General features: G+C 40.2%; 1 protein-coding gene and 1 pseudogene across 2 annotated transcripts; both read right to left on the bottom strand.

Annotated features, from left to right (window-relative positions):
• Positions 1-1,635: 1,635 nt before the first annotated feature.
• On the bottom strand, positions 1,636-4,624 carry LOC146510689 (uncharacterized; annotated as a pseudogene).
• On the bottom strand, positions 3,386-11,151 carry LOC146510688 (GTPase IMAP family member 7-like). Of its 2 annotated transcripts, XM_085175073.1 has the most exons (4): positions 10,264-11,151; positions 8,989-9,039; positions 8,520-8,597; positions 3,386-5,800 (listed from the first exon to the last, which is right to left on the bottom strand). In XM_085175073.1, the coding sequence occupies exons 1-4, from the start codon at positions 10,283-10,285 to the stop codon at positions 5,031-5,033; spliced, it is 921 nt and encodes a 306-aa protein (XP_085031199.1). In that variant the 5' UTR covers positions 10,286-11,151; the 3' UTR covers positions 3,386-5,030. The 2 variants fall into 2 exon arrangements, with proteins under 2 accessions (XP_085031199.1, XP_085031198.1); XM_085175072.1 differs by lacking the exon at positions 10,264-11,151 and having other exon boundaries at positions 8,989-9,278.
• Positions 11,152-12,863: the final 1,712 nt, after the last annotated feature.

Below are 12,863 nucleotides of genomic sequence, written 5' to 3'. Positions count from 1 at the left end.
GTTCCATCAAACTCAAATGGTTGCAGTCGTTCATAAATAACTCAAACAGTATTTGGTTTTATTTCCCCAAAGTAATCTTTGAGAAGCTTGGTGGCATTGAATTTCTCTTAAAGTGTGACTTTGAAATTTCCAAATTACCAATTAAATTATCCAATTTTCATAAACAGGTTCTCCAGTACTGGAAAATGATTTACAAGCATAATTTTTCTCCACATACAAACTCGATTTGGAAGAACAGATGCATATTGATAGAAAGAAAATCCATCTTTTATAAGGATTGGATGGATCATGGAATCTGGATGGTTTTACACCTTTTAGACAATGACTTAAATGTGTTAACATATAACAAATTCATAGATAATTATGGCATATCATGTACTCAAAGTAAATTCATTAAAGTTATGAAGGCCATTCCCCTGCAATGATTCAGATGGCTAAAGCCAGTTTAACCTGTTCTTCCTCTATAATTCGTGAACCGTCCTTAATTATTGATGATTGCCGATTTAAAGGAAAGACACGCAATAATAAATTTTTAAGGACAATTCTCACCAAAGAACTTTTCCCTTCTCAATTAAAAAGAAAATATTTGTTTAAAGACATTTATCTGGTATTCTTCATTTTAATTGAAAATGTTTAGCAAGAAAACTAGGCAGTAATCAGGAAGCTGGAATGGAATGAAAAACAAGCCATTGATAAAAAACAGAGTAAAACATTTTACGAATCACAAATGAGACCATTCTCAATTTGAAACGATGCAACTAAGTTGTTTTTATGATGTAACATCCTGAGTATACACATAAAACAATCCAGAACACTTGGGAGTTATAAATAATAAAAGTAAACTTATTCAACAGTTGTGTTTTCTGGTCCACAAGTAGTTAGAAAATGACACAATGTACTTTTACCTCTGAACTCTCACAGGTATAATTCATTCAATTTCACGGAGAATAGGTGTTTGTGAATTTGTAAGACGCACACATGCTTCCAAGATCTTATTAATATATTTTTTTAACTGATGTGGGATGTGATGCAAAATTGAGAAAAGTTTCAGTCTTTCGCTGTGTCCCAATTCGGGGTCTGCACACTTGAAGTACGCATTTTAAGTGCGGTTACGTCACCGCCACGCGACGACGGCTGTCCCAATTCGAAGTGTACTTGAAATGCATACTCCAAATGCGCCGTCGATTTCCCCAAATATCAAGCGTGGTCCGGTGCACGCTTCGTGGTCCCATATATCCCACAATTCATAGCGCGGCGGTGGGTGTGGATAATTTTGCCGCAAAATACGGCAGAAGGGAGCGGCCGAAAAGTGAAGTGTCGAAAGTAAGTACTGAATATGACGTCACTTATTCATGTGCGAATGTTTAATAACAAAGAACATTAAAACATTGCTGTTGGCCACATGTCGGCAAAGTTGTGTGACACTAGTGATGTTTGTACTTTCAGCATTAACTTGGTTTTAAAGCCTCTACTTGTAAATATACATATAGTCGACCTTAATCTTACAGAGAATCTGATGATCCACAAACACAACAAGCTGAAAGTCAGTGATATATATATATATATATATATATATATATATATATATATATATATATATATATATATCATAATAATCTGTCAATACTATAATATTGGCCATATTATATTTACATTACCACAGTACATTAGATGACTTTTGTCTCATGAACAACATCAGCTAATTATTATTTACTAGCTAATCTTAAATGACTGTTCAGTACAGAAATGAAGCCCTTGAATCATGTTTTACAGTCCTGTGGTTTCAGCCTCAGATACTCAACTAATCAAAGTGATGTCATGACAAAAATGATTGACCAACAAAACATTTTTCTCCTTCATTTCTGTCACACAAAGCTGTATGTAACGTTTCTCGCGGTTAGTATCATGGTTGCTAGGCAACCTGAACAGCGCGACGAAGGATAGACCGTCCCATTTCACAAGCCTCTCACTTCCTCACTTCTCGTACTTATAGTACACACCGTACGTAGTACGCGTAGTGTGCGTACTTCAAGCGTGCGGTCTCTTAATTGGGACACAGCCTTTGAATGGAACGCTCTACATGTATTCTTGCACAGGAAATCTTCCTGTTGGTGTTCACTTCCTCCTGTGTGAACTGTCCGTTGGTGAGGAAGGATGTTCAGTGAGACCCCTTCTGGTAGGATGTCCCGAATTGTGAAGCCCTTATCTGCAATGACCATGTCACCTGGTTGTACATGTTGCAGTACTCCACAGTCAGCTGTTATGGCCTTATCTGAGGCACTTCCACGTACAAGTTGCTTGTACACCATTAGGAGCCACACCAATTAGAACCTTTAGTGTGGTCCGTCCTTTGTACTGGCTGTACAAATGACTTTGTGTGTCAAGTCTCTCTGTGTTAGAAACAGAAACTTCCGTGCAGTCAAGCACAATCCTGCAGTTAGTAAATGTTGGAAGCAATCTGGCAGCGATGTGTGATTCTTGGCTCTCGAGGGAATGTTGTTTTCCAGCATGCCAACATACAAAATGTCATACAGTGCACTAACAATTGTTGTAAAAATATTAGTTACTGTGGCTCTGCTGCAGTTAAACCTCGTTGAAAGGTCTGTATGACCAACATTAAGTTTGAGCTTCACCAGGGTTAGAAATAACTGGTCGATTAGGGGCATCATTTGGACAGTCCAATCAGAATGATATTTAAGATCAAATCTGGAAAGAAGCGCTTCCAAAAACAGGACAGAAGCAGCATCAGGCAATCCAGTATAGTACTGGACCCTTTCAGGATTGTCAGATATTTGGCTGAATGAGAAAGTTCTCTACTTGTTTTTTAAGTTTTTCATTCTCTATTCTTAGCATGTCATTCTGAATCTCTAGCACCAGACTGTTGAAGAACTTGAGGAACTTGCAGTAGCTGTCTGTGTATCTGCATTGTTGGAATGATGTCGCTCATCTGATCTTTCACTCTGATTTTCACCAATAGCTGGGACCTGCTCTTTTTTCTTCTTTTTTCTTACAGGGTTGTGGTCATCTGGGAACTGAGAAAGACTTCCCGTCGTTCCATGCAACTCTTGTTGGCCCCGCAGCTTTTCCTTGAGGGAAGTGCCAACTGCAGACTCTTGAGTTGCAGTTTGGGGTGAAGTTTTCACGTCTGTCAAAGTGTTTAAAAAGGCAGAGAGAAATTTCAGATCATACAGTAGCCCTCCATTAGTTATGATTAACAGTGACCATTAAAGGAGCTTGAAAAGAAAAGTGTGGGAGAGAAGCTTCTCTCATCCAGATGGGAAACTCTACTAACTAACCTTATGAATAAAATAATTTTTTTCAGTTTATATTAAAGGTCTACTGCTAAAAAAAAAAAAAAAAAAATTGTCTTTTCTTGATGTAAATATCTATGGGTCGAAATTGACCCGTAACACCATAGATGTCATTTTAGTAATTAATCTTAAAATGAAAAAAATCAATAAAACAGATTTATTTAAGAGATGTGTCCTATACCCCTCAGTAATAGTCAGGTAACACAAAAACCTTTTATTTATTAATATGATTCTCTTGAGGTTAATTTTACAATTTTTTTTAATCGAAATCGAGGGGTATAGTGACAAAAAAAGACCCACAGGCCCACACCAAAAGTATTAAAACCAACATTTTCATGGATAAGGAAGCCTAACATGATAACCAAGAGATGAGAAACAAATTGGATGATCACTTATTGTTTTTAGTGTATTTTATAACTGATTTAATTCACGGGTCAAAACTGACCCGTTAACACAAGAGATGATAACAGAAAGCTAACACAAGAGGAGGGTTAATCAGTACAAACACTTTGAGCATTACAAACGGCCGGGAGATGTGCACAGGAGGCTGTCCGGCAAGATCTCCAAGTGTCTGACCCTTTCTCACATTCTTATAGCTTCAGGCCTCCTCCAAACGAAGCATTCACATTCTCTCTCTCAGTGAGCTTGTTACGATCTTGGCCTCCTGTGCAGTATGTTCTGTTCTTTCTAATCAGACAAATAAGGCCACGATTCTACACAAACAGCATTTCTTATTAATCAGCAGTATAATGCATCATAAAACAGTGTAATACCCCATTCCTGTTTTTTCTCAGAATAAACCATTTTTTTACTTGTACGTGGGGATTTTCACATCAAATCCACTGGAGCAGCTCCAGCAGCACATTGATACACAGACATCAACAAGCTTTGTCTCTCAAAAACTAGGTGCCTGCTGGTCCCTCTCTAGTCTAAACAACAGTGTTTCACTAACTTTCCACTAGAAGATGGTGCCCTGTTATCTACTTTCTCCCAGGCCGGCGTGGGCGAGAGTCTGCACCTGCTACCCCCCGAGGACACGTAGTCGAATGCCTTTGTTTTTCCACGTGTGTCCACTTAATACTGCACTATATGGTTCTGTGGTATTTTAGTTAATATAAAGCATAGAATTGAAGCACTTCAAATAATTTCATCTCAACACTGCAGGTCTCCAACCTTACAAACGGGACATTTGTGTAATACCTGACCCACTGAATGAACAACGGGCTGTGGGGTCAGTTTATGACCATTAATATGTAATTTTATGTATATTTAGGGCAAAGCAATTTCATACCTGAAACGGCTTCATACAGCATTTTTCTGGAGCTACTAATCTTATTTTTATAATATTCTGTACAGTTTCTCTTTTTATCCCTTATATATAGACACATTTCTCTTCTCCTCCTAGGTGAACATATGTGAGATTTTTCTCATCCCTTTATTTATTAATTATACTCTGATGGTGAGGAAATGCACCAGATTTCATTCTGATGTGCTCATGGTTACAGTTACATTTGGTTAACATGATGACAGAGTATGTGGAAATCTGGCACTGTTTACACTTCTTGATTAGAGAAGAGTTTATTTCCCACTTCCATCATAAAGAGGAAGGTTAAACTATCAGGCTTCACCTTCTGGAACAGCACCGCCCAAAATCTTTAGTGTGTTCGGCCTCTGAACCAGGTGGAGCGTTGAGTGCTGTGAGTGGGAGTCAGCATCACTTCAGTTCAGCTTCAAGGTCTCGTGGAACTTGGTGAGGATTTTATCAAAACAGTCATCTCTGGTCACCTGCTCCACGACCTGACGGACTCCGCTCTCTAAAGCCCGATAGTACCTCCTCACCTCCTCCAGCTCACACTGCAGTCGTTTCTCTAACTGCTGTTTCTCCTCCTGAGCCTCCGTCAGCTTCTTCTCGTACTCTGACTTCACCTTGTCTTCTTCCTCCTTCAGCTTCTTCTCATAAAACTCTCTGAGCTCTGACTCTCTCTGTTTCAGCATCGCCTCCACCTGCAGGTAGGTGTAGTTGGAGTAAAACTCTCCTCCGTTGTTGGCCACCATCTTGTCCACCTTCTTTAGCAGATCCAGGACTTGACCACGGTCGTTGGCTCTGAGATTGTTGAAGACGTGGTATCTGTTTCCAGCCTTCATCAGGACCTCCTGCAGCTCAGGTCCCGACTCCTCCTTTATGAACTCATCAAAGTCTCCTTTGACTTTGTCTCCGTGGGTGAAGAGGATCATGGTGTACCTCCAGGCATCCTCTCCAAAGATCTCCTCCACCTTCTTCACGGCGTCTCGTTCCTCTGCTGAGAAGGGTCCCACCCTGATGACCAGCAGGATGGCGTGGGGCCCCGGGGCCGACATGTTGATGCATTTGGAGATCTCCCTCTTCACGGTGTCTTCAGACATCGTGGTGTCGAAGAGGCCGGGAGTGTCCACCACAGAGATGGTCCTCTGGAACAGCTTCTCCTGCTGCTTGGAGCACTCAGCCGTCACTGAGGAGGAAACAGATCAGTTAGTCTGAATTTACATGAAGCACGAACACAGACTTCACCTGAACATGAAGAAGGCTGTACAGAGATCACCTAACAGAGCTGGAATGTAAATATGGGTCTCATACTGGGCTCTGCTGGTCTTTAACCTGAACACTTCTGGACTGTAGTGACGTGAGAACACAGCCTGGTTCTTTAATCGTTATAGAGGCTTCAGTCTAAGGAGCTTGGAGAGAAAAGAGTCTGAGAAGCTTCTTCAGTTCAAATTCTAATTGTATTTGTCACACACATAATGATCCACAGTACAACATGTGGTGAAATGCTTATTGCTCTGCAATGTCAGACCATTAAATGACAGTAAAGAATTTAAAGATTTACAGATTATGACAAAATTTACAGATTTTAACTTAGAAATTTACAGTAAGAATAGGATGTGCAAATAACGACTTACAAAATAAATTATAAGAAGCGTGCAAATAAACAGAGCGTGTCCGGTGCAGCGATGTATGGGAGTCCAGTCCTACACCTGGTTCAGGGCCCGAATAGCCTGGGGGAAGAAGCTCCTCCTTATTTCCTCTGTTTTGACCTTAAGGGAGCGGAAGCGCTTCCCAGACCTCAACAGTGAGACATTGTTGGGATGGGAGAGGTCCATCATGATCTTCCTAGCTTTGGACTTGCACCGCTTGGTGTAGATGGACAGCAGGTCAGGGAGCTCTGATTGAATGATGCGTTCGGCTGAGCCCACCACTCTTTGCAGATCTCGTCTGTCCTGCTTGGTGCTGTTCCCAAACCAGGTGCAGATGTTTGCCGTCAGGACGCTCTCGATGGTGCAGGAGTAGAAGTTCTTGAGCACCTTCAGCAGCAGATAGAAGTCTTCTGAGGAAGAAGAGACGCTGACGGGCTTTCTTGACCAGGGTGTTGATGTGGCAGGACCACGACAGAGTGATGTGGACACCCAGGTATCGGAAACTGTCCACTCTCTCCACTGGCGCCACTGATGATGAGGGGTTTGTAATTCCTCGCCTGCTTTGTGGTGAAGTCCACGATCAGCTCCTTAGTCTTGCTGATGTTTAGGAGGAGGTTATTCTCCTGGCACCAGGTCTCCGGGTTCCTGATCTCCTCCAGGTAGGCCGTCTCGATGTTGTCGGAGATCAGGCCCACCACAACAGTGTCATCAGCAAACTTGACAATGGAGGTGGAGTCTGATGTGGCTACACAGTCATAAGTGTACAGTGAGTACAGCAGGGGGCTTAAAACACAGCCCTGAGGCTCCAGTGCTGAGTGAGATGGAGGGGGAGACTTGTTTTCCCACCCTCACTGATTGGGGTCTGTCTGTGAGGAAGTTGAGGATCCACTGACACAGTGATGAGCTGAGTCCTAGATCCGTCAACTTGGTGCTTAGAGGGAATTATTGTGTTGAATGCTGAACTGTAGTCCAGTCAAACTGAAGTGAGTCGATGGTGGCAGGAAGTGAAGACGTGATGTGATCTCTCATCAATCTTTCAAAACACTTCATCACTATTGGAGTCAGTGCTACTGGGCGGTAATCATTGTGGCAAGCATGCTGTTGTTTCTTCGGGACAGGGACAATGATGTACTTTCTGAAGCATGTGGGGACCACCGCTTGGGCAAGAGAAAGGTTGAAGATCTCCGTGAACACTAGCTGGTCAGCTGACCAGAACTGGTGGAGAGTCCCAGATTTAAACCTAGTGGGAGTTTCCCCCCACAGAGGGACAAAGGACCCCCTGATGATCCTCTAATCGCCTGAGCCAAGGTGTGAAACTGGGTGTGGGTCCCAATCAGCCAGAGTTTCAGGTGAGCTCATTGTGAAACCTGGCCCCACCTTATCATGTGATGTCCTGAGGTCAGATGTCCCAGGGTGTGAGTGGGCGTTAAGGCGTCTGGGGAGGGAACTCAAAACTGGATTATAGATGGCAGAGAGTTGGTGTCGTAAGCCCCGCCTCTGTTCAAAGATGGTCGCTCACAGTGGACATAGATGCTTCTTTCACTCCTCTTTCAAACCATCTGTCCTCTCTGTCCAACATGTGAACATTGGCATCCTCAAAGAGTGACCTTTGACCTTTAGATGCAGATGGACAGCTGAGTCTTGTCCTGTGGAGGTGGCTCTTCTGTGTTGTGCCATGTGCTTGTGAAGTGGCTGTTTGGTCTCTTTGTAGAGGTCTGGGCATTCCTCGCTGCTGTACAGCAAACACCACATTGTTAAGTCTGTTTTGATTTGATTCTGTTCATCTGGATGTTTTCAGTGGGAGAAACATTTCATCATCATCAGGTGGCTTCTTCAGTCTCAGCTGACTGCAGGTTTCAACCTTATAAACACAATGATGGAAACCAGCACCACTGAAGGAACGATGTGCTGGGAGGTCAGTTTATGATCATTAATATGCAGATTCTCATGGCCACTGATCAACAACCACTGATCAACAACCACTGATCAACAACCACTGATCAACAACCACTGATCAATAACCATGAGTACCTTTCACAGAGAGTGAATGGCTGCAGTCACAGCATGTAAGATGGTGACAGATGGACCCTTAGGCCCCTCCTCCATTCAGAGATGGTCTTTCCCTTTTCACGTAAATGGCCTCCTTGACTCCGCCCTCAAACCAGCGTTCCTCCCTGTCCAGGATGTTACAGCCTCATCCACTGTGTGTGTGTGTGTGTGTGTGTGTGTGCGCGCGTCTACACATGTGTGTGATACCTGAGGAATGACTGGAAGCAGCTCTGAAGGCCTCTCTTCCTTCCTCAGTCTTCCCGACCAGAACCAACCTGAGTGACACTGAACACAGACACACACAGGTCAGATATATATATCTGATATCGTATATGCAGGACATTCCAGGCTGATCTACAAAGGACGATATCAGCTGATTTTTAAATGTCACATGACCAAACTTTGTTCTGACTGAGAGCTGACAGGAGGTGCTGTGAGGGAGCACAACCAGGGCTGTACGATATTCGTCTTGTAACCGGAAGGTTGAGGAGCAGCTTCGATATAACCAAGCCTGCAGAACCAGCTGAGACCAGCTCACACTCATGCTGAGCTTAATGCTTCACCATCCACCCGTCAGCTTTTCTTTGGTCTTAATTATGTTATCATGCGTTAGTCAGAGGTCATTCGTGTTTATGGTTCCTGTTTCTTCTGGAACATAAAATTGAAGAGACCATACCTGATGGAGGCTCTTCCTTACTACGTCTCCTCGTCCTCCCTCCTGCTGCTCCTGCGTGCACACACACACACACACACACACACACACACACAGTAATGTTATACATGAAAGTGAAAGTAACTGAAATTAAAAACTGCGTCACCCACGAAAAACCCGCTCAAACTGCGTTTTTCACCAAAAACTAAGCAGTAAACTGCACACCTACACGTACAGGTGTATATTAATGAAGTATAGTAATGAAGTATAGTAATGAAGTATATTAATGAAGTATATTAATGAAGTATGTTAATGAAGTATGTTAATGAAGTATATTAATGAAGTATAGTAATGAAGTATGTTAATGAAGTATAGTAATGAAGTATGTTAATGAAGTATATTAATGAAGTATAGTAATGAAGTATAGTAATGAAGTATGTTAATGAAGTATAGTAATGAAGTATATTAATGAAGTATAGTAATGAAGTATAGTAATGAAGTATGTTAATGAAGTATGTTAATGAAGTATAGTAATGAAGTATAGTAATGAAGTATGTTAATGAAGTATATTAATGAAGTATAGTAATGAAGTATATTAATGAAGTATGTTAATGAAGTATGTTAATGAAGTATAGTAATGAAGTATGTTAATGAAGTATAGTAATGAAGTATGTTAATGAAGTATAGTAATGAAGTATGTTAATGAAGTATAGTAATGAAGTATAGTAATGAAGTATATTAATGAAGTATAGTAATGAAGTATGTTAATGAAGTATATTAATGAAGTATAGTAATGAAGTATGTTAATGAAGTATAGTAATGAAGTATAGTAATGAAGTATATTAATGAAGTATGTTAATGAAGTATGTTAATGAAGTATATTAATGAAGTATGTTAATGAAGTATAGTAATGAAGTATGTTAATGAAGTATAGTAATGAAGTATGTTAATGAAGTATATTAATGAAGTATGTTAATGAAGTATAGTAATGAAGTATGTTAATGAAGTATAGTAATGAAGTATGTTAATGAAGTATGTTAATGAAGTATAGTAATGAAGTATGTTAATGAAGTATGTTAATGAAGTATAGTAATGAAGTATGTTAATGAAGTATATTAATGAAGTATGTTAATGAAGTATAGTAATGAAGTATGTTAATGAAGTATGTTAATGAAGTATAGTAATGAAGTATGTTAATGAAGTGTCCTCTTTGTTCGGACAGTTTGATGACCTTGAGACGCGCAGACAGAGAACAATGATCGATCGGCTTTAATTGCGATGATTTCCACACACACTCACCGGACTGTTCCTCTGAGGCCATCACACCTGCTCTCACAAATTCACCTCTTTATCAGTTATTTGTTCAAAACTTCGCTCAGTAAGAAGGTCCCACTGAGCCGCCCTTTTCCGGTCTCACCTTCAAAATAAAACGGTGGAGTCCGGACTGCGGGATGGTTCAGTTTCATTCTTGGGGAAAGATCCAGGCTCAGTGTTGGGGAGTAACGGAATACATGTACCGCCGTTACGTGTTTAAAATACAAAATATGAGTAACTGTATTCCGTTACAGTTACCGTTTAAAAAGGTGGTATTTAGAATACAGTTACTTTGTTGAAATAAATGGATTACACGGCGGTACTTCCCCGTTTCATATTGTGGCGGGTCAGGACTGTTTGGGTTTTGTTTGACAGCTACGTTCTGTTGTTCCAGGCGGCAGCATTGCGGTTGCCATGGTTACAGGGTGGCTCTCTCTCTGCGTGTTTCCTGGGTGAGAGAGCGCCTTTTGTTGTTGTTGTGCTAAGCTAACAGGCAGAATGCTACAGGTATAGCTCTAAAGAATGTAGCATCATGGGCAGTGTAGTCCGTGCTGCAGGGAGAATGGACTGCCATACCCGTTATGTGTCTGTGAGCGAGGGAGGGAGAAAAAGGAAAAGTACGAGCTGTCATCGAGCAGAAACGGGAGCTGGAAGCATGTAAATATAATAATAACCACTGCAGCCAAGAAGAGAGCCTGACGAGCCCAGCTGTAAGTAAGCTATTAAGACTCGACTGTACACCGTGTTCGTGTTTTCCTCTGAAACAATAAGTTCTGTTGGAGCAGCCTTTCAACGCCTCTCTCTGTCTCTGCTAGCAAAGTGACCCAGACAACAAAGTAAAGCTAGTTTTCAGCTATGAACCCACCGTATTAGTCAGAGGTCCCTTTACTACGGTTCGGAGCCGCGGACCTTCAGTAACAGTAATAAATCACAGCAATAGTACATTCATGTAGTTGTAAACAGCATGATAATATATTAAGTAATCCAAAGTATTCAGAATACGTTACTCTCATTGAGTAACGTAACGGAATACGTTACAGAATACATTTTGGGGCATGTAATCTGTATTCTGTAGTGCAATACATTTTAAAAGTAACCTTCCCAACACTGTCCAGGCTTCATATTCTTGTCTGTTAGTGATGACTGAACCCAGGACAGCTGGAATAATTACCTGCTCAGGTACACCGTCGGACTAAACAGCTTTACATCACCTAGGTGATGTAAAGCTGGTGGACTTAAAGGAACACAATTGGAATGAGGTTTTTGCAAATGAAGATTCAAATCGTGCATATGATGCATTCTTATCAACTGTAATTTCACTATATGAAAAACATTGTCCTTTAATGAAAATCACTAGAAAGCATCACAGATCAAATAAGCCATGGATCACAAAGGGGATAGAAGATGCATGTAAAAAGAAAAATAATCTATATAAGAGATTCATAAAACAGAGGACAAAAGATGCTGAAATAAAGTACAAGTTATATAAAAATAGATTAGTAAATATTATAAGAACAAGTAAGAAAGAATATTACCACAAATTATTGGAGCAAAGTAGAAGTAACACACAAGAAACATGGAGGATATTAAATAGTATAATCAAAAAGGGCTCAAAAAATAAGAATTATCCAGATTATTTTAAAAAAGATAAAGATATTGTGCTTGATAAAACTAAAGACATTGCAAATGAATTTAATGATTTCTTTGTAAATGTTGGCTTTAATTTAGCAAAAGAAATTCCAGAGTCAAGAAATAACAACGACCTAAATAAACATGTCTGTGAAGGTTCTCAGTCTAAATAAACATATTACTCAGAATGTGTCCTCCATGTTTATTGGTGCTGTAACTCATAGAGAAATAATTAACATTGTGAAGACATTTAAAAATAAAAAGTCCACTGACTGTTTTGGTATTGACATGATATTAGTTAAAAGTATTATAGAACATATAGTGCAACCTTTCGCATACATTTGTAATCTGTCCTTTCAAACTGGTGTATTTCCCTCACAAATGAAAATAGCAAAAGTTATTCCAATCCATAAAAACGGAGAGAGAAGTCAGTTTACCAATTATAGGCCAATATCACTGCTCCCACAGTTCTCAAAAATTTTAGAAAAGTTATTTGTTAATAGACTTGATAAATATATTGAGAAGCATAATCTCCTAAGTGATAACCAATATGGCTTTAGAGTGAAAAGGTCCACTTCGATGGCAGTGATGGAACTTGTAGAAGGGATATCAAATGCTATAGATAATAAGGAATATACTGTTGGTGTTTTTATAGACTTAAAAAAGGCGTTTGATACGATTGATCATTCTATATTAATGAATAAACTAGAGAGATATGGCATAAGAGGGTTAGCATACAAGTGGATGAAAAGTTACCTGGATGACAGATATCAATATGTCGAATTCAATAATGTAAAATCTAAGCAGTTGAAGGTAACTTGTGGTGTTCCTCAGGGCTCTGTGCTGGGCCCTAAATTATTTATATTATACATAAATGACATATGTAGCATTTCCAAACTGTTAAAATGTGTATTGTTTGCTGATGATACCACTCTGTATTGCTCAGGTAAAAACCT

Source organism: Neolamprologus multifasciatus, chromosome 10 (genome assembly GCF_963576455.1).
Source record: "Neolamprologus multifasciatus chromosome 10, fNeoMul1.2, whole genome shotgun sequence".
NCBI classification, from domain to species: domain Eukaryota; kingdom Metazoa; phylum Chordata; class Actinopteri; order Cichliformes; family Cichlidae; genus Neolamprologus; species Neolamprologus multifasciatus.
This window is presented reverse-complemented; position numbering and strand designations above follow the sequence as displayed.

Excerpts from the sequence above, each read along its gene's own strand:
- LOC146510688 (XM_085175072.1), bottom strand. The coding sequence starts at position 9,094 with ATGTATAACATTACTGTGTGTGTGTGTGTGTGTGTGTGTGTGTGTGTG. Across the intron at positions 8,598-8,988 it reads TAAGGAAGAGCCTCCATCAG|TGTCACTCAGGTTGGTTCTG; the intron begins GTATGGTCTCTT and ends GTCTGTGTTCAG. Across the intron at positions 5,801-8,519 it reads TGCTTCCAGTCATTCCTCAG|TGACGGCTGAGTGCTCCAAG; the intron begins GTATCACACACA and ends TTTCCTCCTCAG.